The sequence below is a fragment of the Rattus norvegicus genome, chromosome X (assembly GCF_036323735.1).
Source record: "Rattus norvegicus strain BN/NHsdMcwi chromosome X, GRCr8, whole genome shotgun sequence".
In the NCBI taxonomy this organism is placed as follows: Eukaryota; Metazoa; Chordata; class Mammalia; order Rodentia; family Muridae; genus Rattus; species Rattus norvegicus.
In genome coordinates this window covers 34624522-34647897 of record NC_086039.1, presented here as the reverse complement: position 1 = coordinate 34647897, position 23376 = coordinate 34624522, and the positions used below count along the sequence as shown (strand labels likewise).

General features: G+C 39.9%; 1 protein-coding gene across 1 annotated transcript in view; it reads right to left on the bottom strand.

Annotated features, from left to right (window-relative positions):
- The window catches only part of Grpr (gastrin releasing peptide receptor), a 40008-nt gene extending 22348 nt beyond the window's left edge, over nucleotides 1–17660 (bottom strand). Inside the window, 1 exon segment of the mRNA NM_012706.2 lies at nucleotides 17195–17660. Within this exon segment, the coding sequence (NP_036838.1) occupies nucleotides 17195–17610 (416 nt within the window). The 5' untranslated portion in view covers nucleotides 17611–17660.
- Nucleotides 17661–23376: the final 5716 nt, after the last annotated feature.

The window sequence follows — 23376 nt, the reverse complement described above, 5'->3', positions numbered from 1 at the left end:
ATTTTATGCAATCAACAAAGAATAGTAAAAGGAAAGAGTTACAGATATTAAAGTTAGTGAAAAATCACACAGATACATGTTAGATGGTATTTGTTTCTCCTTCTTTATGATTGCAATAAAAGATGTTAAATTTCTGTGCAAAAGTGTCAACTTTTTTGTATCTTTTAACATCAGTATGTCATGTACACATTTTGTGATATAACACAGATGCCCCTCCAAAGATCAAGCCATACTCTGAAGATGCTAACAAGCCTCTAGCCAGTTTTTCCAAGAAAGTCTGGTGATCTCTACTTCTTCATGTGCCTCCACCAATTAGGTCAAATGAAGAAAAACTTCCACAACTACCCAGAAAGCAGCATGTCTGATAACGCAAACATATCTTAAGTATCTACTTTTGCCGGGCCCTGTACTAGCAATGAGTTAATGTAAATGGATCCACAAACCTGAACGCTTAGCTATGTTTTTCTTACTTCGTCTTGGAAATTAAGAATGATGATTCAGGCTTGCAAGATGGCTCAGTGGTTAAGAACACATGCTGCTCTTCCAGAGAACTTGTGTTCAGTTCCAAGCACCCATGTTAGGGGACTCACAGCCATATGTAACTCCAGCTCCAGGAGATTCAAAGCCTCTCAACTATCCCGTCAAAGTCTTATGAAACATTGTTCTGAATACCTTACATAGTCCAGATGTTTCCTACTTCTCTGAACATTTCAAGTCTTCAAAATTACTAGGGATAACTAAGTAAGTGATCTAGCCAGGCCCAGTTCCCTCCCCATTACTTTTTATAACTTACTAAACCTGTTCCATGAGTTGGATGGAAAGACCTTGGAGAAAGCACAATGGTGAAACACAAAAAGAGAGGGAGAAGCAAGAAATATGGCGTGTGCTGGAATCCAGCTAAAGCTTTGTCTTCCAAAGCCTTTCCCTCTCCCTATTTAAACTTCATATCACAGACAACCAATAGCATGCAGGAGGAAATAGCTGACTGGTTTTGCTCTCAGTTCTACTGTTTCCTGATCATGTGCTGCAGAACCCCCACTTTACCATTTAAAAACATAGATATTAGTGGTTTTTAATAATCTGAAAAACTTGGGTGTATGCTATGGCAGAGCCTCAAACCATCACAGTACCACAGAGATATAGAACTCTCTCTCTCTCTCTCTCTCTCTCTCTCTCTCTCTCTCTCTCTCTCTCTCTCTGTGTGTGTGTGTGTGTGTGTGTGTGTGTGTGTGTGTGTGTGTCTGTGTGTTGGGAGTTCCTCCTCAACTACAGTTCACTTTGCTATTTGAGACAGCATCTCTCACTAACCTGGAGGTCATCATGTAGGCTAGGCCAGCTCTCTAGTGAGTTGCACTCACGTCTCTGACTCCCTAAAGGTGACATTACAATTTCATACCACCATGGGCAGTTTTTCATATGTGTTCTAGGGGATCCAACTCATGCTTGCAAGACAAGCACTTGACCATTGAATCATCCCCACCCCCAGATATAGGGATTTTATATACAATATTCCTTAGGGCCTCTCTCCTGGTTAACTGGAACAGAAGTGTGGGTTTTCCTAGGCATACTCCATTTAAACAAGAAACTCTCACTGTTAAATGGTCGTTGCAGAAAGTACGCACACACATCTTCATCATGGACAGGAAACTATATGGCTCTCATTGATCAAATCTGGTCTTCTGTCTCTTTTAGTATGGCTATGAACTAATAATGTTTTTTACATTTTAAATGGTTGGGAAAAAGTCCAAAAAGACAAATATTTATGGGATGTGTGAAAATTACACAGAATTCAAAGTTCAGCATCCATAAATAAAGTTTTACTGGCACACAGCCATGCCCATGTGTTACACAATATCTATAGCTGTTTTCATGCTATAAAGCAGAATTTAGTGGTTGCATTTGAGACCCTATGGTCTTCTGATCCTCATGTGTTTATCAACTGGCCATTACAGAAATATTTGCCAAGCTCTGGCCTATGTGCACTGAATATGGGAACACAGCTAATGTTCCTGTGTTCTCTGCTTGTCCCCGTCAAAGCTGTTCATTCCATCTTTAAATAGAAGTAAGCCTGCCTTCCATCACACAACACTGCTTATTAGCCTTATTACCTCATAATAATAAAGACAATAGGCTAGAGAGCCCTGCCATTGGGTTTCTAGTGCCAAGCTATCACTACTCAGCACACTTGGTTAATTTAGCAGTGCACTGAAGTACTAAGTTGGTATTTCAGGCTCTGCTTCGTACCATGAATGTAAAAGTTCCTGATCAATGAGGATTTAAACTCTCAACTAGAGAGGAAAAATATGTCCAAAAGAAACCCTTAATGAACATAGCAATGATTTCTACATAGATCCTTGTGAAGAGCTCTTAGAGTTGATGATGGCAGTAGATCGATATGTGAAGTGCAACTACAATACAGACAAATGCATGCACCGTTCTAATTACAAATCTCTCTTCTATGGAACTGTAGACCTGAGAGCAATTCAATCATCAAGTATAATTTCTTTCACTTGAAGAAGACGTCAAAGCTAAGAGAAGTCCTATAATCAGTTAGCTGAATCTCCCCGAGCCTCAGGCTCTGGATGCCAAATCAGTGATGAATTCCTACGACTGACCATTGTTTTATTTTTGAAATTATAATATACTTACATTTCTCTCTTTCCTTTTCTCCTTCTAAATCCTCTCATATACCTCTTCTTCAAATTCATGGCCTTTTTCATTAATTTTTAATTCATGAATAATATATTCATTCAATAATATGTTCATTATATATATATATATAATATTGAATAAGATATATTGGATAGGAATATATAATATAATATCCTAAGTATAACCTGTTCAGTCCATATAATGTTCTGGGGGATACAAACTTATATATATGTTGTTTTTAAGGCTGACCATTTAGTCCTGGACAACCAATTGGTGTGTTCTTCCTTCCCTGCAGTAGATCACCTCTCCAACTTCCAGGTTTTCTCGGCTGCCTATAGTCCTTCGTGTAGGCTGAAAGCCTCAAAATCTTTTCCCTTTCCACCTTGGCTGCCCACATGTTCTACTCATGCTTAGACGGGCATGTTGGGAAGACTTTATGGGTGTAGCATCAGATATTTCTAGGAGACACAATCTCATAGCAAACTACCCTATCCTCTAGTTCCTACAATCTTTCTGCCACCTCTTCCAAAATGTTCCTTGAGCCTTAGGTGGTGTGAGTGTTTTATAGAAAATATGCATCTTGATTATGTGTGGATTTCTGTAATGGATGTAATCTACTGTAAAGAGAAGTTTCTTTGATGAGGGGTAAAGACTATACTCATCTTCTGCTTATAGACTGTGGCTATGGATTAGGCTAGTGTAGTAAATTAGTGATCCCCCTCTTACAACCATGATTTAGTAGTCTTGAGTAGTTAGCTAATATCCAATACCAGGCATGGTTTCCCTCTTGTTAAGTGAGTCTTAAGTCCAATTAAAGAGCTGTTGGTTATTGCCAAGGTATGCGTGCCACTACTGCACCTTCAGTGGGAATGTGCTATGATAGTCATGGATGTGGTTCATAGGCATCATACCGGAGTAGGACTGTTGGCTGCCTCCTTACTCTGGATGCTAGCATGGTGCCTTCTGGTGTCATAAAAGCCAGTCCCCAGAGAAGGGACAAAAAGCATTGCTCTTTAGACTCTCATATTTTCCCTTAATGCACAAGTAAAGGATGCTTAAATACTGACTATGTTTATGTGCATCCTGTGATACAGTCTTCCTTCACACTATCATTTCAACCTTCAAATCCATTTTTGTTGACAATCTTGGAAAGAAATTTGGCTCTAATTTTTCTCTAATGTGTTTGATCATCTAATGTAAGAATAGGAAATATCTCATTAGATAATCACCCAATAATGAGATTCCTTTAAAAATTAGTTTGGATCACCATATTTTCAAAAGCATCCTAAAGACTAAAGAGATGGCTCAGTGGTTAAGTGTTTGTGCTGCTCTTGTAGAGGACCTGGGTTCAATTCCCAGTACCAATACAGTGGCTCACCACCTTCTGTAACTACAGTTCAAGTGAATACAACACCATATCTGTGATCTGAAGCCACCGGCCATGTAAGTGGTACACTCACATACATAGATACAAAACATCCACACACATAAAAAAGAATAAAAAAAAACAGTATTCCCTATATATTTTCATGGGGGAAAACTACTGTTGTTTGATTGTAACATAATTTTTATTGTTCTATAAATTATGTTTAAAGTACTTTTCATAGCAAACATTTGACCCAATTATGACACATCCTAATGCAAAAGAACAGAGCAGAATAAAACAAAATTAGCAAATGGCAAAAAGAAACTTGGAAAAACTTCCACATGACCTACAGTTCTATTTATATGGAGACAGTGTGAAGAGACAAGTGAGTCACATAGACATAGACATTATCAGAGTAAGTCCTTCTGATTGAAAACAAATGTCGTCATGTGCTAAAGGTTTGTATTTCCCCTATTCTTCATAATCTTCAGTAGTTTTCACTGCCCTATTAGCCTGAGTAAAGTGCAAGAGACAGGGACAGAGGTAATAAAAGCAGATGGGGTAGAAAAATAGGAAGACAAGGAAGAGAGGAAAATAATAAAGAAATAAAACTAAAAATAGATTTTCCATAGAACCCAGCGATGCCACTCCTAGGAGTTCACCCAAAAGAACTACAAGCTAATATATCACAGAGCTATTTGCACATCAGTGTTTATTGCAGCACGATTCAGAATAGCTAAGTGAGAGTACTAACTCAAGTGACTCAAAGGAAGAGATAAAGAAAATGTGATGTATGATATATATATATGATATATATCTATCATATATATGAATTTCAGTCATAGGAAAAGAATGAAATCATATCATTTTCAGGAAAATAGGTCTTAGTTTCTTTTCCTGTTGCTGCAATAAAATACTTAGGCAAAAACTACTATTTTGTCTTATAGTTTTAGGTGAGAAAGTCACAGTAATAAGAGCTTGAAGCAACCTATCACATTAAGTCCATAGTCAGAAGGCACCAATGAAAATGTGTGTGCTGCTTCTCAGCTCCTGTTCTTATACAGTTCAGGATCCCCTGGTACTACCCATAGTGGGGAGGTCTTCCCACATCAATCAATGTAGTAAGATAATCCTTCACAGACCTTCTCTGAGGCCCTTCTCCAAGCTCATTCAAGATTGTGTTGACAATTCAAACCAGTCATCACACATATTAAGCAAATTAAGCCAGTGTTGCAAAGGTACCATGTGCTTTCTCTTTGATGTGTTTCCTGGATTTTTATTCGAGATAACATAAGGTCACACATGCGTATATAATATGAAACTATAAAAGAAACTATGAGAAGAAGTAGAAGGGGAGATGAAGGGAGTCAAGTAGTGTAGGACATTTGCTTAACATGCAATTTATATTTGTATGAAGCTGTTTTAATATAATCCACTATTATGTACACCAAGGATACACAGTGGTTTTAAAAATCAAACTCAAACTAGTCAAAATCTAGAGAATAAGTGGCCATATGGCCACCAGCTTCAGTTGGTGCATTTACATCTCAACCCCCCACACACCTCAGGCTCAAGGAAATGGAAGCATTGCAAGATCCAGAGGACCAGAACATCACTATGAGACAGTGTCTTCTAAACATGAGAAGCTTCTGAGAGAGAGAGAGAGAGAGAGAGAGAGAGAGAGAGAGAGAGAGAGAGAGAGAGAATCGGTTTTCTCCAGGGACAAGCTCCCCTGAACTGTTATCCAATCCGAAATAGTGAGCCTTAGACACATGGACATATGGACAATACTAATTCAACTCAGTAAGATAATGTAGATTATATATATATACATATATACATATATATGTGTATAATATGTATGCGTGCACATGTATGTGACAATCATAGTTATAGAAATAGAGGTCATAAATTTGAGAGGGATTTGGGGGCCACAGGAGAAAGAGGGAAGGCTTGAAATGATATAAATACAGTACTCATGTACGAAATTCTCAAAACTATTAAATAATGAAATTTAAAGAGACATATTTTAGGACCATTCTGGCTTTTTTCTTTCCATGGAATTTCAACTGTTATGAACTCATTGTGTAGCTAAATATCAGTTCCAAGTCCTGTTCACTGGGCCGAGAGTCCTGGCCTAGTTTCAGGATGCCTGAGACTTTGACGAGCCTGCACCCTCAGCATAGGCACTCCCGCATACCTCTGCTGAGATTTCTGACTGTCTCACTCTGAAGTGAGCCACAACTCAGTTCTCTAATGCTAAGTTGCTGAGACTCTAAATGCTGACCTCACAGACCCAACTAGGTTGCTGGAAAATCCTTGTTAGCAGACCTGGGCTGAGTCTTCAAGGGCAGCAGAGAAGGTCTTTCAGAGAGGTGGTGAAGGATTTTCCATTCTTGATCAGGCCAAACTAGTTGATGGCCAGGCAGAGCTTCAGAAACAAGATGTTGGAAAAATCTCTTTGAAAAAAACATCAGAGGCATACCAAGGAGATAACAATGGGAGACGCCTGAATCCTGGAGAGAAATGAAGTGCAGGCAGGAGACTGGCATTCAGGTTCATATTTTCCTCTTGAGTCCTTTACAAATTTCAAGCAGCTTTAGGGTGAAGAAGAATAATAAGTAGAGTCCACAGAGGTTAAGTTGAGATGCCCAGAAATGTAAACTTCAGCAGAAGAGAAAAACTGGAAAAGGACCAGGTTATAGCTTGGATATGAAGTGTCCACAAACACAGACTAACTCTCACAGATGCCAAAGCTCAGCTTCCAATCTTCTCAGTTTCCAGATAAATCTGATACAATACTACCTTCCAGTTGCAAGCAAGAGCAAAGGCTAGCATTTTCTGGAAGGTAATGTCATCCAAAGTCTCAACTTGTCTACAGTTTTTCATACAAAACAAATTAGGCATTCAAGCAAAAATTACTTGGTCTGGTAGGAAACAAAAGATCATAAAATAAGAAGGGAAATTTCTAATAGAAATAGATCGATAGGTATTCCAGAGGTTAGAATTTGCCACACATATATTTTTTTAAAGATTCATTTACTTATGACTTATGTGTAACTTGTATGAGTTTATGTGCACGCATGTAAGTGAAGAAGCACCAGGAGGTCAGAAGAGGATTTGAAGTCATAAACAGTCATGAACTATCATGTGGGTTCTATGAATTGAACCTGGATCTTCTTCAACAACAGCCAGCACTCTTAACTACCAAGCTATCTTACCAGCTGCCACAGAAAGTTTAAAAAATATATTGTGAACCAAATAGAATTTCTAGAATTGCAGTAGAGAAATGGGAAAGCATATCTATAAGTCATGACAAAATGGTTACAGTAAAATGTGTTTAAAGTAGTTTTTATCTCCAGCACCCCAAAATAAATAAGAAGCTCCATACAAATAAAAAAAACATTTCTTTTAGTGACAGAGCTGGCATGAAATTTCTGGCCTTAGGAACAGTGAAAGGGGAAGACTTTAAAGATGCAAAGTTGGCTTGTGTTATTCTATACGAAAGTATAAAGATAAGAGAGAAAGGAAAGGAATTCATGCTTGAAGTTGTAATGATTACAAAGTTCCCCAAGCTGACAAAAACATTCAGGCCCCAGATTAAAGAAATGCTATGAACCGTAAGCATGGGAAAGAAGGATGGAAAGAAAATAAGGAAGGAAGGAAGGAAGGAAGGAAGGAAGGAAGGAAGGAAGGGATGAAAGAGGGAGAGAGGAAAGAAGAGAGAGAGAGAGAGAGAGAGAGAGAGAGAGAGGTCTATAAGCAACGCAGTAATATGATGCAAAGACAAAGACGAGGGGGTAAAGAAAATATGCTGAATCAGAAAAATAACAACAGTCACAACACTATGTTGTTAAAGGAACTATAAAAAAATTTGACTTCACAGAGGAATTCAGAGGATGATGAATGGCAGCTGCAAAGTGTCAAAAGATAGAAACCCTCGTCGTAGAATTCTGAAAATATTCTCCAAAATAAACACAGAATAAGACAGTGTCAAGCATAAACTGAGAGGAATCATCACTATTGGACTTAGTAATAAATAGAACTCTATAGGGAATTCTTGGATAAGAAGAAATGGTTTTTGGTGAAAAGCTACAGAGATGCAGACAGGAGTGGAGAATACCGGAAAAGGTAAATCAAAATCTAGACTTAAATATTACATAAATATGTGAGTAAACATAAAGAATGTACAAACAAGACGAATGGTGTGGTGTGGGTTATAGATACACAGAGAGAATTAAATAGAACATACAGGGGCCAGCATGATGTTTCACTACATAAAAGAGCTTGCTGCCAAGCCTCATGACCAGAGTTCAATCCCTGAAACTCACATAAAGGTGGAAGATAAGAATCACATACGTACCTTGGCACACAACAGCCCTTCCCCTTCCTCAGATAAAATAAAAGGCAAAGGGGAAGGAGGAGTTTTAAATGAAGTCGAAGTGTTCTCACAGGCCTATATTGTGAGGAAATTAGAATTTGTAGTAGAGTCTAGTAAGTCAATAACACACTTGTAAACTTTAGGGATGTACCTAAATGAGTAGTGAAAATAAGGATTTCTATATTAACACATTCATGGGGGAGTAAAATTTAATAATTAAAGTATTAAATTTACTTAAAATTTGTCTTAGGGTTACTATTGCTGTGATAAAACATCATGGCCAGTATAGCAACTTGGGAAAGAAAAGAATTTATTTCACTCATAGTTACACATAATAGTTTAGCATTGAATGAAGTTAGGAGAGGAACTCAAGCAGGGCAAGAACCTGGAGGCAGGAGCTGATGCAGAGACCATGGAGGGATAATGCTCACCGGATTGCTTGACCTGCTTTATTATAGAACACAGAACAACCAGCCCAGGGATGACACCATTCACAATGGGCTAGGTCCTCCCCCATTGATCATCAATTAAGAAAATGCCCCACAGGCCTGCTACAGCCCGATCTTATAGAAAAGCATTATTGATGCTCCCTCCTCTCAGATCACTCTAGCTTGTGCCAAGTGAATATAAAAACTAGGAAGCATAGAAAGGAAGAAAAGAGTAAATTATAGACCAGGTGAGGCCAATAAAAAATCAAATAATAAAGATATTTGATTTAAATATATACATAGAACTGAATTTACTAATGTAGTTTGTAAATTGGCCTGTGACCAAATTACAAATATCAATTCACTTGTGTTCTACATAATGACAAAGTACCAAGACTGAGGAAGATAGCAAAGGGCTCGTAGTAGGTGCCACCATTCATCAAAGAGTCCTTAAGTTTACCCAAGATGCAAGAAAATGGAACTGCTGTCATTTATAGGAGCCTACATAGGAAACGAATTTTGGTAGTGGTTGCAGTGGTTTGAATGTCTGTCTAAAAACCTCATGAAACTTGGTTGTCATTCAGACAATACAGTGTCAAATGGTAGGACATCCAGAGGGTGGTCAGATTAGGAGGTCTCTGCCCTTAGGAACAGACTAATACCATTATTGCAGCAATACATTACTTATACCAATAGTGAATGGCTACTTGACTTTTTTATTTATTGAATTTAGTTGTATATTTATTATGAGCTTTGGGGTGTATGTATAATTGTGCTTTGCTCATATTTTCCTCCCTGCTATCCACTCCATTGTTTTCTCCTCCCGAAAAGTTCTCTTTTTGTTTCCCTGTCATATGTATACAATAAACAAGAGGGTCCTCAAGAAAATAATAATTGCAGATTGTACGTATTTGGGAGAATAGAAGAGCTATATCCACACGAAAACTGTAAATGAGCATGTACGCCAGGTTTGTTCATCACCATCCCAAACTGAAAACACACCTACTGATCATGAACTAGAAGACAGATAAATAAACCATAGCACATAGGTGTTATGAATACTACACCACAAAATAGGAGTGGGTTATTTACACTCGTAATACAGTGTGTTGAAAGGAACCATGCTGTATATTATCATTCATGGGACACCCTAGAAAAGATCAAGGTTTCTAGGAAGTGAGGTGGAGGTTGAAGATCCATAACACTATAAAGGGATAAGAAGGAACTTTGGGAAGTGAAGAATAATTTTCTGTTATGAGTATGTATGTATGTATGTATGTATGTATGTATGTATGTATGTATGTATGTGTGTGTGAATGTGTGTATATCTATCATCATTTTAACATCATGTATCTTTTTAACATCTATGTATTTATGTATCTATGTATCTATCATCTATGTATCTATCTATCTATCTATCTATCACCTATCTATCTATCTATCTATCTATCTATCTATCTATCTATCTATCTTTTAAACATGAGACAAAGTGTGATAGTTTGTCTTTCTCCTCTCCCCTCCTCTCCCCTGCTCCATGACCTTGTCTGGTTCCCCTTCTCCTCAGTAAATTGCTGGGTGTCTTTCACACATTTTATTTCCTTTACTCCATGTCACTGTGCAGCAGTGGGACCCTCACCACCTACTGGTGTTTTTTGGATGCCACATCTTCCAGAATAATGAGCTAAATACATTATCATCTTTTTAAATTTATTCAGTACTATTGTATTGTAACAAGAGACAAGCAAGATAAAGCCAATAGTTTTCTAAAACTTTATAGTTCTAAATGTCTTATATGACAGGCTCAATATGAGCTGTGAAATTGGATGGAAATTTTTTTAGCATTTTTATTAATTTTACATCCTAATTGCTGTCCCCCCAACTCCTGGCTCCCCATTCACAAATCCCTCCGTCTTCTCCCCATCCCTTTCTCCTCTGAAAGGGTGGAGGCTCCCTCTGGGTGTCTCTGAGCTCATCAAGTCTCTTCAGGGTTAGGCATGTCCTTTCCCATTGAGGCCAGACAAGGCAGCCCAGTTGGGAAACAGAATCCACAAACAGGCTACAGTTTAAGGATAGCCCCACTCCAGTTGTTCAGGATCCACATGAAGACAGATCTACACATCTGCTATATATGTGTAGGAGGCCTAGATCTAGTCTATGTATCTTCTTTTGTTGGTGGATCGATCTCTAAGAGCCCCCAATGGTCCAGGTTAGTTAACTCTCTTGGTCTTTCTGTGGAGTTCCTATCCCCTTCTGGGCCTGACGAAAGCTTTTCTAACCTCAGGTAAAGTGCTGGATTAATTAACCATGATAAAACTCAGCTGCATCCTTCTGATTTTTTAAAAAAAAATTTCCTCATTTTAATGCCTTTTTTTTTCGTTTTTCAAGGAAATGGTAGCCATGAGGGTTCTCCTTTTTTTTTTTTTTGAGAATTTCACACATGAGTACTGTATTTATATCATTTCCATCCCTTCATCTCCCCCTCCAACTCCTTCAACTTTTCCCCCAATTCTTTTCAGATCCATGACCTCTTCTTCTAGAGATATAATTTACACACACTGTGCATATGCTCATATAAGTACAGCCTGTGGAATCCATGTGTTGCTCTTGTACATGTTTAATGCTGTCCACTTGGGAATGGATACGTTACCAGGGAACTATTCTGGGGAAGACTAATTTTAATTTCTTATAGCAATGTCTTATCAGTCTGGGAGTGTGGGTCAGCTGTAGAGTGTATGTTTAGCACATATGCATTAAGACATTCAGTGCAGTATCCAGAACTTTAAAAAAAAAACAAAGGAAAGGAAATAAGGATGTCTGAATGATGGATCTTTTAAGAGGAGACAGATGAGGATGGGGCCAAAACATTTAAGAAAACAAGCATGGTAAAGGAGAGTGAGGAAGCTAGTTTGCAGGTATTATGGTACTTTCCTAAATCATATGATGACTATGGAACTTATTAAATCTATTTAATTTGTAACTCATTTGATTACCAACTGCACTGTATAAGTTTTAAGTGATTTTAAATATTTGTTTATCTGCCTTCTGTTGAAACTTTTGTTTGGTTTTTCTTTTTAAAAGCACTCGTGGGTTTCCACAGAATCTAGCTCTTGTCATCTACGGCTGGAACCATTGTTCTGCTAGTGCTGCTCTGTGAATCATCTAAGGAAATGAACATGATTTGTAGATCATAATCAAGTATTCTAGGTTCATCCGGTATGAGCCATCTGAATGCATTCACTCCTTTTTTCTTTCTTTCATGCATATTTATTTCATCTGTTCAGCAAAGGATATCTTGAGCACTCAGTACAGGCTACATACTGGTCTAGTATCAGAGAGTATATTAATGAATGAGATAGATTCCTACTTTGTAGGTGTGCATTCTCACATGAGCAGAGGCCAGCAGTTGACATTGATGGCTCTCTATCTTATATTTTGTAACGCGGTCTCTCACTGAACTCAGAAGTTGACAATTGAGGTTGAATGGCTAGCTAGCAAGCCCCCGATAACGTCTATCTCTATTTCTCTGTGCTGGAATTACAGGCATGTTCTGGGGGTCTAACTCAGGCCCTCAGATTAGTATGACAAACACTTTGCCAACTGAGTTATCTCCCCAAGCTCCTAGACTCCTGTGTGTCTTATAAATATACAGTATGACATAACAAAACAAATGAACAAGGAAACTCTTGAGAAAATAAACATAGATTATGGGTACCCACGAGGACTGAAGACATATATCCATATTAAAATTATAAATGAGAAATGATGCCAGATCTATTCATCCTCATCCCAAGTGGAAAATGGTTCTACTGATTGTGAACTGGAGGACAGATAAACAAGCCTTGACACACCAATGCTGTGACTACTACATAGCAAAATAGGAGTGAGTTACATAAGTGTGACATGCAGTACAGTGTGCTAAAAAGAACCAGGTTGCATGCTACATATTCATGGGGCATCCTGGAAAAGAGCAAGCTCTCCGGAAGCTGAGGTGGAGGTAGGGGTGCACTAAAAAGGGATCAGAAATAATTTGGGGGGATGATAGACATGACATGTATTTGGGCTATGTTGGTGAAGGTGATGTGGTAGTGGTAGGAGTATCTAAGTCCATAGATGTGTTCCCTCCCCCCAAGAACTTACTATATACAACGTACATTCCAATAAGCCTAAAAAGGAAAGAAATGGTCAGTAGGATCCCATTGCCCATTCTGTTAGCCTGAGTGGCCGAAGAAGGTCTCTTAGAGGAAGTGACTACTGTACAAAAGAAACCTCTGGGATGTCCCCCTTTGCTTTTACTTGGAGGTGAAAAGGGGGAAAACTTCCGTTTTATTCTAAAAGCACGTGTTTTAATTAAAGGAGAATTTATGCAACCATACACACTAGGAAGATTTATAAGCGCAAGGATGCAAATTTAGTCTATTTTTAAAGAATGTTATTGACAGGCACAGTTCAAAAACCCTCACCAGGGAGCCCTTCGTGAGACACTGCCTGTTTCATGATGAAGCTTGTGCTTTTCTCCCCTTCGTGCATATTAAGTTGCCAGAATGATACTTAATTAATCACATGAAAGTCTGACACTTGAAAAAATAATGTGTGAGAGACATGGAAGTTCTTTGTTTCCCTCTTCTCCTCTGCCACTGCATTCCAGTTGAGAGCCCGGGAAAGCCCACTTCCATAACACCTGGCCTCTGTTCCTTCCCAGGAGCTACTGGCAGCACTTCTGGGTCCCTGTGGCTGTGGACAGACACAAGGTGAATTTCCTCCCAGAGTGGTAGCACATGCCTTTGAAAAACCAAACTAGTTAGAACTTAGGATCTGGCAACCTACCCAACCTCCTCTAACTGAGGAATTTTATGGGAGGATGCTCTATAAGGAACTAAATTGCGTCTTTTGTGAGAAAGAGATCAATCTCTTCAGAATCCAGAAAGCTAGACATGGTAGCCTAAGAGCAGTTAACTTGACCACGGAAGAACCCCTTCCAAACTGATCTGCCTTGGGTCACTTAGCCAAAGTCTTTTAAAATGGCCATATTTTGAGTCTGGAGCTCCTTGTCACGAGAAGGGAAATGGAATCAGACTGTATTTTGAATGAGGCCATGTAATAGCATGTATGAAGACAGCAGTGTGTGTATGAGAACAGAGACTGCAAATGGAGAGAGAAGACAGGGACTAAAATCAAAGGTACTTGAATGTGAACCTGAAATTCATAAACCGTGGTAATCCCATGGTTCCATTTAAAATCCTTGAAATCCCCTTTTTGGGAAGGTGACAGTGGTATAAAGTTTTCTAGAAAAATGTTCTTAGTGACAAAGACTCGACCTTGCTCATACAGGGGGCTGCAGAAGGGTGACTAAGATAAATACTGGCTTTGTTTAAAAAAAACCTACAATGGGTGGGCATGTATGATTACTGTTATGAGCCCCAGTCACATGTTGGAAACCTTATTAAAGTAGCTTAGGGTAGGGCCTAGGCTTCTGTTTCAAAGCCCCCTTTTAGTTCTAATGGTTATCCCCATTGGACAGTCTTGTTCACCTTTTTCCCAAGTTACCAAATATAGAGGCTCAGTTGGAAACTGACAATATGTACTAAATGTATGCACTAGTAACTTAAGCATTTCAGAATTGAACGTACACCTAAAAGAAATAAATTCTTATGTCAGCCAAAGGATGCAAAGTTTCCGCCCTAACCAAGAAGCTATCTGTACTTGATAGCTGCTGAGAGAGGGAAAAACAGTTTTCTTCAGTGAAGTGACACTGGAGATACAGGGTAAGACTAATGCTCAGGAACAGTTGTCCAATACAAAATGGCCTCCATGTTAGTTTGGTTTTGTGTCTGTGCGTGTGCTTTTGCTTGTTTGTTCACTATTTAAAAAGAGAAGAACATGCTGGGTAGGGATGAGATAGGCTATGGGACGAGTTGGGGATAAGTAAAGAATAGCATCAAAATATATTGTATGAAATTCTAAACAAACAAACAAACAACAAAATCCAGAAAAAGGTTATCTGCCCCAAATCAGAAATACATCATTATTTGTCAGGATAACAGGAAGTCTTTTCCTCCAAAGGGACTCTGCACACAATCGAAAAACCACTGCTAAACATGCCGACATGGATTAAAACCATAAAATAGGCCAAGCATAAGAAGGCAAACACAGGGGCTGGGGATTTAGCTCAGTGGTAGAGCGCTTACCTAGGAAGCGCAAGGCCCTGGGTTCGGTCCCCAGCTCCGAAAAAAAGAACAAAAAAAAAAAAAAAAAAAAAGAAGGCAAACACAAAGTTGTCTTTGCTGTATGGTCTCATGGATACGTTCAAGAATTGCCATAAGTAATGTTGGGTATATGAAATCACAGTAACAGTTGCCTTTCTTTAGGAATATTAAGTAGAAATGGGCAACATATTGGGACTCAATATCCACAATATTATAGTTGCACAGTTACACAGATATCATGTAAAATGACGAGCTGTGAACTTGCACTTTTTACTATGTACATAGATAACACATGGTTGAAAAGTTTAGGTTTCACATTTACATGGCTAAGCCTATAAAACCTTTGTAAGAATCTTGTGGCTTTCAAATATAAGATAAGTAGAAAAGTCTAGTTTTGTGTTATCGAACTGGCTGGGCATCTATTCTTGTTGAAGTTAGTGTGATGTACCACCTGTCATTCCAGTGATCCATCAGCCTTTACAAGGCAAGGCCAATTACAAAAAGTTAGTGAGGACACACTGCAGCTGCGGTAGCATTCAACTCAGCTTTGCACAGAGCTGTCCCTGACTGCTGATGGCGAGCTCAGTCTGGTCTGGAACTCCAGGAAGAGGGTCCCTGCAGCTGCAGTTTTCCATTCCATGCCCTCCCTTTCCACTCTGTTCGCCTCCCTGAGGAGACAGTAAACACCATCTGGACCACTGCATTCACCAGCCCGGAAACCCAAATCTCTTCTTCTATCAAGAAAATTATGCTCAGCCTGACGTGCCCTCCACCAGTGGGAACCAGCCATAGAGCTTCTGCCAGCTCTGAAGTTTGCTGGCCCTGAACGAACACAGAAAGTGTCTGTGGTCATTAGTACCTGGAAGGCCAATAGGCAGGATGCAAGCAAGATGAGGGTGTGTGGAGAAACCAGGTCTGGTGCACACAATACCCTCATTTCTGGACCATTGCTTTTCAGTCTCTGAGAATATCATCTGTACTGAGCAGTGTACTTTAAGTAGCTTAGAACAAACACATGGCCGCAAATGCTGATAACACTATCTTTATTTGTCCATTACTTATGAAGGCCAGCTCACCTGAGGACAGTTTGTTCTTTTATAGCAAGAGACTCAAGCACCACAAGTAGTAAAATATAGGCCATTTTCTTCAGATTCTAAACTGTAAAGAATTGCAGCTATAGTTTCTCCAGTATATACTCTGGTCTTCTATACCTTTAACATATACCATACAGTTGACTTAAGACAACAATTTGTAATCTCTGGTCCACTAGACCCATTTTTCTTAAATTAGCCATTTATCATATGTTGTATCTGATAGTCTAATCATTTCTGTGTTCAGTCTTCAGAACATAAGATACAATCAGCAACGTGTGTGAATATCTGTCAAATATATCTTTACTTGCTTGTTTGAGCATGAGTATTCTTTTTTAACATTATTGATATTTGATAAATGCAGATTTTAATTATTGTATCAATATAAATCATATATATATTATATCACACATGTGTCTTCCAGATGTGCATTTTTCAGAATAACAGGGGAAACTCAGCCTCACCGAGCTACAAAGACATTGTACATAGAAGGACATTAATAAAGCTATTAAAATTATAAGTCAACCTTGAACTTGATTAGTTGGGCCAAAGGGAGCAATGATGTTTAAAGTCACTGAAGGTAGACTTAGAAAAATCAGCACACAACTGTTCTGATCAGTCACACACCCAACTATTTTTTGTTGTTGTTCTTTCTCAAAGGAAATTATACAAAGGGTCAGTAGGAACTTCTCTGTTTTTTTGAAAGATTCTGAATTGCTTCTAAGAAACATTAGCCTGAGGTTAAAACTATGGGGTAGGATTGTCCTTCTCACTGTTCAATTAATTTTTCAGAGAAGATGGGGAGACGCAAAGATTTTTCTTCAGAAAAATGCCCCTCAGTCTCAGGCTTAGAGATTTAATTCTCATTTGTCTCCTCGGGTCTCCACCATTCACTCATTTTTCTTTTCTTAAACTAATATGCCAAACTCCAGAAGTAATTTCCAGAACAAAACCGTGCCTGGAAGGGAATGTGAGTTTGAGTAAAACTTCCTTTCAGGCAGACAGCGCTCCCGTGTTATTCACTGAGTGGTCCATCACCCCAAGAGAAGGTATAACTTCCAATGAGTACTCACCTGTCAGCTGACAGTGCCGTAAGTGTGAAGACAGACACCCCCACTGAAGTAAGTTGTATAAAGGGGATCAGTTTACAGCCAATCCTGCCAAATAGCCACCTGTCAGCCAGGTACTTGCTGGCATCCACAGGGGCGCATGTAACCAGCAGCAGTAGGTCTCCCAATGCCAGGCTAGAGATGAACAGGTTTGGCACGTTTCGCATGGACTTGACCGTACAGAAGATCTTGATCAGGGTGATGTTGCCAATGAGGCCTATCACGATGATAAGCCCATAAACTGCAGGAATGACATAGATGATTCCCGGGTGAAACCAGTTGTCCATCTTGGGGGGATTCAGAGTTTGATTGAAGGTGTTGTTGCAGGACAGGAAAGGATCCACTTCCAAGTTCAGGTGGGAACAATTATTTGGATCCATCTCAAGACTTCTCTCTTCAAATGTGCCTTCAGGATGCTACTTTGTAACTTCTTTTCAGTTAGGTGATGAAGGTAGGATCTGTACGAGGCTTTTGGTCTTCCTTTAAAACAGTCTGAATTCTCTCTCTCTCTCTCTCTCTCTCTCTCTCTCTCTCTCTCTCTCTCTCACACACACACACACACACACACACACACACACACACACACACACGTATTCCAAACTCTAGCTCAGTATGTTGATGTTAGTTCTGTCCCAGCCTTCACACCACCAGCAGGCAATACATCTGTAAATTCACTGAGTGAACAAGCAACAGAAACTCAGCCTGAAGAAAAGCTTAGAATTAAGTCCACTCTGTCTCAGCTCTTCATACCTCCACCCTAGACTGAGTCTCTCTGGCTGCAGTTTACTAAGAACTTTTGGATTGCTATTCTCACACAGCATTTCCCCGTCTTCCCTGATTTGTAGAACCTGAACGTTTAAAGTGGGTAGAAAAAAACTGCACCAAGAAAGCCTCCAATCCTATAGGCAGGATGCCTTGGACGTCACTGGCTTCCCCAGCAAACGGCAGCTCTCCTGCGCTGCCGCTCTGAAGAGGGAGCCAGGAATATACAGCGAATGCCGGCCCCCTGCTGGACGCTTCAATCACTGCCCAGCTGCCTGCTTTCTCCAAATGGGAATCAGGGAGCAGATCGCCACTCCTAAGTGGCTTAGCAGATATCATTGCCTTTTCATTCAAGCTGGCAGCACCTATAGTCGGCATTTAATAAATACTGTTCGCTGCAAAGTCTGGGGATATCTCTGATACTATCTCCATGAGCTCAGATGTGACTCATGACTCTCCTGGTTCTAATCTTTAGTAATATATTAAAACGGCACATCTGGGTTTGTGTGAGTTGTCCCAATTAGTTCCCCTGGAATAGGGACTGCTATGGAGAGTTGCATGCACCGGTCTCACACCTTAAACCTACAGCAACAGACTTCAGGAAAACCAGAAGCGTGGTGCACATGTGCTCTTTCTGAAAAACTTCCCAAGCCTCTGTCTTAACCGCGTTTCTTAACCACGGAGCCAGCTGCATGCTCAGTACAGATAGATCAATGATCTTTTCCAGACCAAAAAATAGTACATTATATTCTTCTGATCTAAAAATTATATGAGCTGGATTTTTAGTGTAGCTTTTGCATTTATTTTTAGCAAGCTTTCAATTTCCTCTGCAGTGTACAACAGTTGTAGATTCTCCTAAGAAACAGGAAACGGGAGACAGTAGTTGGGGGTACTGGTAAAAGAATTGAGTTATAATCAAAGGAGTGCTGAGAAAGACTATTTAAAATGCTATCAGAATGAGGCTTAACCTTTAGCTAGCACTAATAAATCCATCATACCTTCATGATGTCTATTGACCCAGCCCTTTTAATATGTGTCAGAAAGCTAGTTAATAGCAGACAGTGCTAGGGAAAGGCTCATGCTTCAGGACCCATAAGAAATAAAGAAATGTGTGATTGGTACTGAGTCAAGGCCCACCAAGAAAACTTCCAAATGTGTTACCATGGACATTTGCAGCATTTGATGCCCCGGTGGCTGCAGTACCCTTTTAGTAATATGAAAGGTTCCTTTGAGGCTGCAGTCAGAAGACTAATGTTATGTGCTTGCAGGTAAAAGAGTTTCTTAGTGGAGTTCAGCCCTGCCAGGACTGAGTCAATAAACATGAGTCTAATGGTGTCAATCAGTTGCTAGAAGTACAACTTATTGATGCAGGACATGAGCTTCAGTCCTGACAAACCCTCCCATTTATTAGCTTGGCACATTGCTTGGGCAAGTTGCACATCTTCAGGTTCAAGTTCTTTATTTGGAGAGCAGGGATAATTTATGAAGTTCAATAAAAAACAATCCCTGGTAAGATGGTATAGTATTAATTCCATTTGATTAATTTTAGCTACTTATCACTATTACCATGATTACCATTTGGGGATTGAAGGGAAAAGATTTGCTTTGGAACAGCTCAGAAGACTGATTGATCTCAAATCAATAGACAGGAGTTCCATACACACACCAGTGAGTCATCAACTCCTCTGTTTACTTAAGAGAAATATACAGTTGCCACGCACTACACATGTGAGAATCTAGAGAGTGCCGCTGATGGGGTGGTCACTTGTTAGACCCATTCCCTTTCTATCATGGAGTAACCTTTTTCTTTTTTTCAGAAAATGTGACACTGACATTGAAGATTTCCTAAGTGTGTGCCAGGGCTTTGGAACAGAGGAAAAACAGCATGCGCTTCATGGCACAAAGAAAGCAGGGTAGTATTGAGCAAGAGAACCACTATAAGCCCCTTTATAAAGGTCACTCAAATTAGCAGAAACAGGGCAAGGAAAGTACAAGATGAAACACAGCCAGAGTCAGTTGGATGAGACAGTGCTGAATCCCTTGCTATTGCTATGAAGTTCTTCCTGTAGAGTCTGAGTACACAAAGAGTACTTTTGGGCATTATTTCTTCTCATCTGTCTGTCCTTGTGCTGAGTCAGTCTCACTTCTTAAGTCCAATTAGGCTACTAGTGTTTCTTCCCAAGCAAATGTGGACAGGTGTTGATTTCTCAAAGCTGCCGTTAGCATTGTGCCTTCCACAGCCATATAGAAATGTTCTAATGGTAGTTTAAGAGTGAATGTATATTGAGGCTCGACATCTACTATTTGCTACATTAAAATTCTTGGTAAGGAATATATATATATATATATATGATGAATTAGCTATAGTGACTGTGTCCAGAACAAAGAGAGATAGCAAAAGGGATGGGAAGAAGGAGAGAGGGAAAGGGAGAGAGAGAGAGAGAGAGAGAGAGAGAGAGAGAGAGAGAGAGAGCGCAAAGTAAAATAAATGACATTAGATCCATCATGGAAGACTTTTTATTTAAGATTTTAGGTTGGCATTGCCCTATAAGATACAAATCTTTAAAAAAGAAAAGACAGTCCTAGAAAGATGGTTCAGAGGTTATGAGTGTATACTACTCTTCAAGAGGACCTGGTTTGGGGTTGGGGATTTAGCTCAATGGTAGAGCGCTTGCCTAGTAAGCGCAGCGCAAGGCCCTGGGTTCGGTCCCCAGCTCCAAAAAAAAAAAAAAAAAAAAAAAAAAAAAAAAGAGGACCTGGTTTTAGTTCCCAGCACCCACGTCTCACAAACTACAGCCCTAGGAGGCATCCAAAGTCCCTGACCTCTGCAAGTATATGCACTGACAAGCATGTATCCCCACAGAGATGCACACGTACACATAATTGACAAAAATATGTTTTTAAATAAGCAAGATTGTCAGGGGCGCTTCATAAAAGCACAACTTCTGAGGTCTTATCCTCTATTACTAACTTTAAATCTTCATAAAAGAACCCAATAATGATTCTTTTTCCTTAGGTCCCTAGCGGGTTCTAGTACATTGTTATACTGGGAACTAATGGCATAGACTATAGGGATCATGTCAACGTGACAGTCCATATTCTGTCCCTTCTCGTGAGGGAGGAAGGAAGGGAACTTATATAAAAATCTAGATTGCTGCTATGTGTTCTTGCTACCCAAAAGTAAATCCTTAAGCCAGCAGCATGACCTCAGGGTTTACTAGAAATATAGAGTCACGGGCTAGTGGTGTTGCTCATCCTGTAGAGGCATTTGCTTACTCCATCTGTGAACCCCACAAGGTGGCAGGAGAGAACTGACTCCAGGGAATTGTCCTCTGACCTCCATGTTATGTGGCATGTACATGCCCTTGCATGCTCACACACATACAAAAATAAATAAGTACAATTTCAGAAATTCAGGATCCTAGGCACTACTCTAGTTCTAATAAGTTGCATTTAAAAGAAATAACCCTCACTGTAACAAGATGTCCAGGAAACTCATATGCAGGTTAAGGTCTATGATTACGTGATGTAGGCATCCTAGGAACAATGGTTTAAAAAAAACAGAATAGGAACAGGAAACTAGGCTCATGGGGGTAGGGGCAACTAGAGGTTCAGGCTCAGCATGAAACCAGCCAGTGGACCACCTCAAATTTGATTAAGAACCACTGCAGGCCTGCAGCTCAGCGTAGTAATGTGAGACTGTGGTTCTAATACATAGGAGTCTGAAGCAGGAGATCCAAGAGTTGCAGACTACAAAACAAATAGACAAAAAAGTAAAACACTGCACTGGGGCTTCTTCATATCACTGATAATGGCTAAGAGTTGTTCCGGTGTCTTAGGCTACATCACTACACTAGGGTTAAGACTCTAATCACAGAGACCCACCGGCCTCTGCCTTCTGAGTTTTGAGAATCATGGTATGTGCCGGTTCACCCATAGGATGGTGATTGTTTTCTTTGCCTTTAGGGATATCACTCTGAGACTAAAAAACAAGGACAAGATGGAAGTCACTCCAGAGGGAAATTTTGAGCCTGGTCTGGTACAAACTGAATTCACTATAGGAACAAAGGAATCACTGGAAATTAGAGATGAAGACAGAGAGATGTGTAATGAAGAGAACTGAGAACCAGATGCTGAACGTCAAATAGTCCAAACATAGGACAAAAGAGTCAATAGTAGAGTGACATTCATCTTTGATGACAAGGTAATGTGCTGAGGGTCAGTGGGCACTGGAGATGTGAGAGCTGTGGCGACAGAAGGGAGGAGCTGAGTAGAGGGCTGCAGCAACTCTCATTTGAAAAGATTCAGAGATGTCAAATTTTAGTACTGCAGCAGGAACAGACAAGGCAGATGATTCTATCCAGATCCTACAACGCTGGGATTGTTTCAAGTTCCCTTTTCTGCTCTCAATACTCTTGACTTTTCATGGGCAGGAAACTTCTGGAAAAGATGAAGTGTTCTCAAAGAGTCAAGTGTCAGTTTGAGCCCTACAGAGATGTAGAAACAGATGCTGATGGTCAGAGAAAGCCTGAAGAGGAAGACCACATTGTTAACCCACCTCAAAGTTAAAGGAATGTCCAATGTTGTGGCTTTTAAGTCCATCTGTTCTTGATATGTGTGGTGGATGACCTTGATTGTCCACTTGGTGGGCTTAGTGCCACCTTGGGAACAAATCCCTGAGCATAGCTAGGAGGGATTTTCATGACTAGGTTCATTGAGATGGGAAGGCCCATCCTAAGTGTGGGCAGTCCTAGTCTATGGGTGGTGGTCCTGTAATGAATATAGAGAAGGCAAGGTAATCACAAGAATTCACGGCTCTCTTTTCCTGACTGTGATGCTCAGCCACCTCAAGCTCCTCAAACTGTAACTTCTCCTCCATGCTGGACTGTTCCTAGGAACCGTGAGCCAAAATAAATGTTTCCTTTCTTACGCCATTTTTGTCAGCTCATAGCAACGAGACAAGCAACATGGAATGTGTCTACTTAGGAAACCAGGGTTAATTTTCTTTCTGGTGGATATGCGCTCTACTCAGTGTCTTGATTCTAACAAGTAAAAGGATGAAGCAGGCAGTGTACAACTCCCAAGACTAGATGGTGAACAAACCATCATAGCAACTTCTTTGGGATCATTTGCTCTGGGGGAAACCAGTCACCATGTTATGAGGACACTTGCTATGGTTCGAATGTGAACTGTCCTCTCATAGTTCCATATATTTGAATGCTTGGTCAGAGACGGTGGTGCTTTGGGGTAGCAGTTATGGATGCTTTGGGACATGGGCCCTTGCTGAATGATGTAGTCTGACCTTGAAGGATATCCTGCCTCTAACTACAATCTGCCAAGATGTAGCAAGCAACCTCAAGGTCATACAACCTCAGACTAAGCAT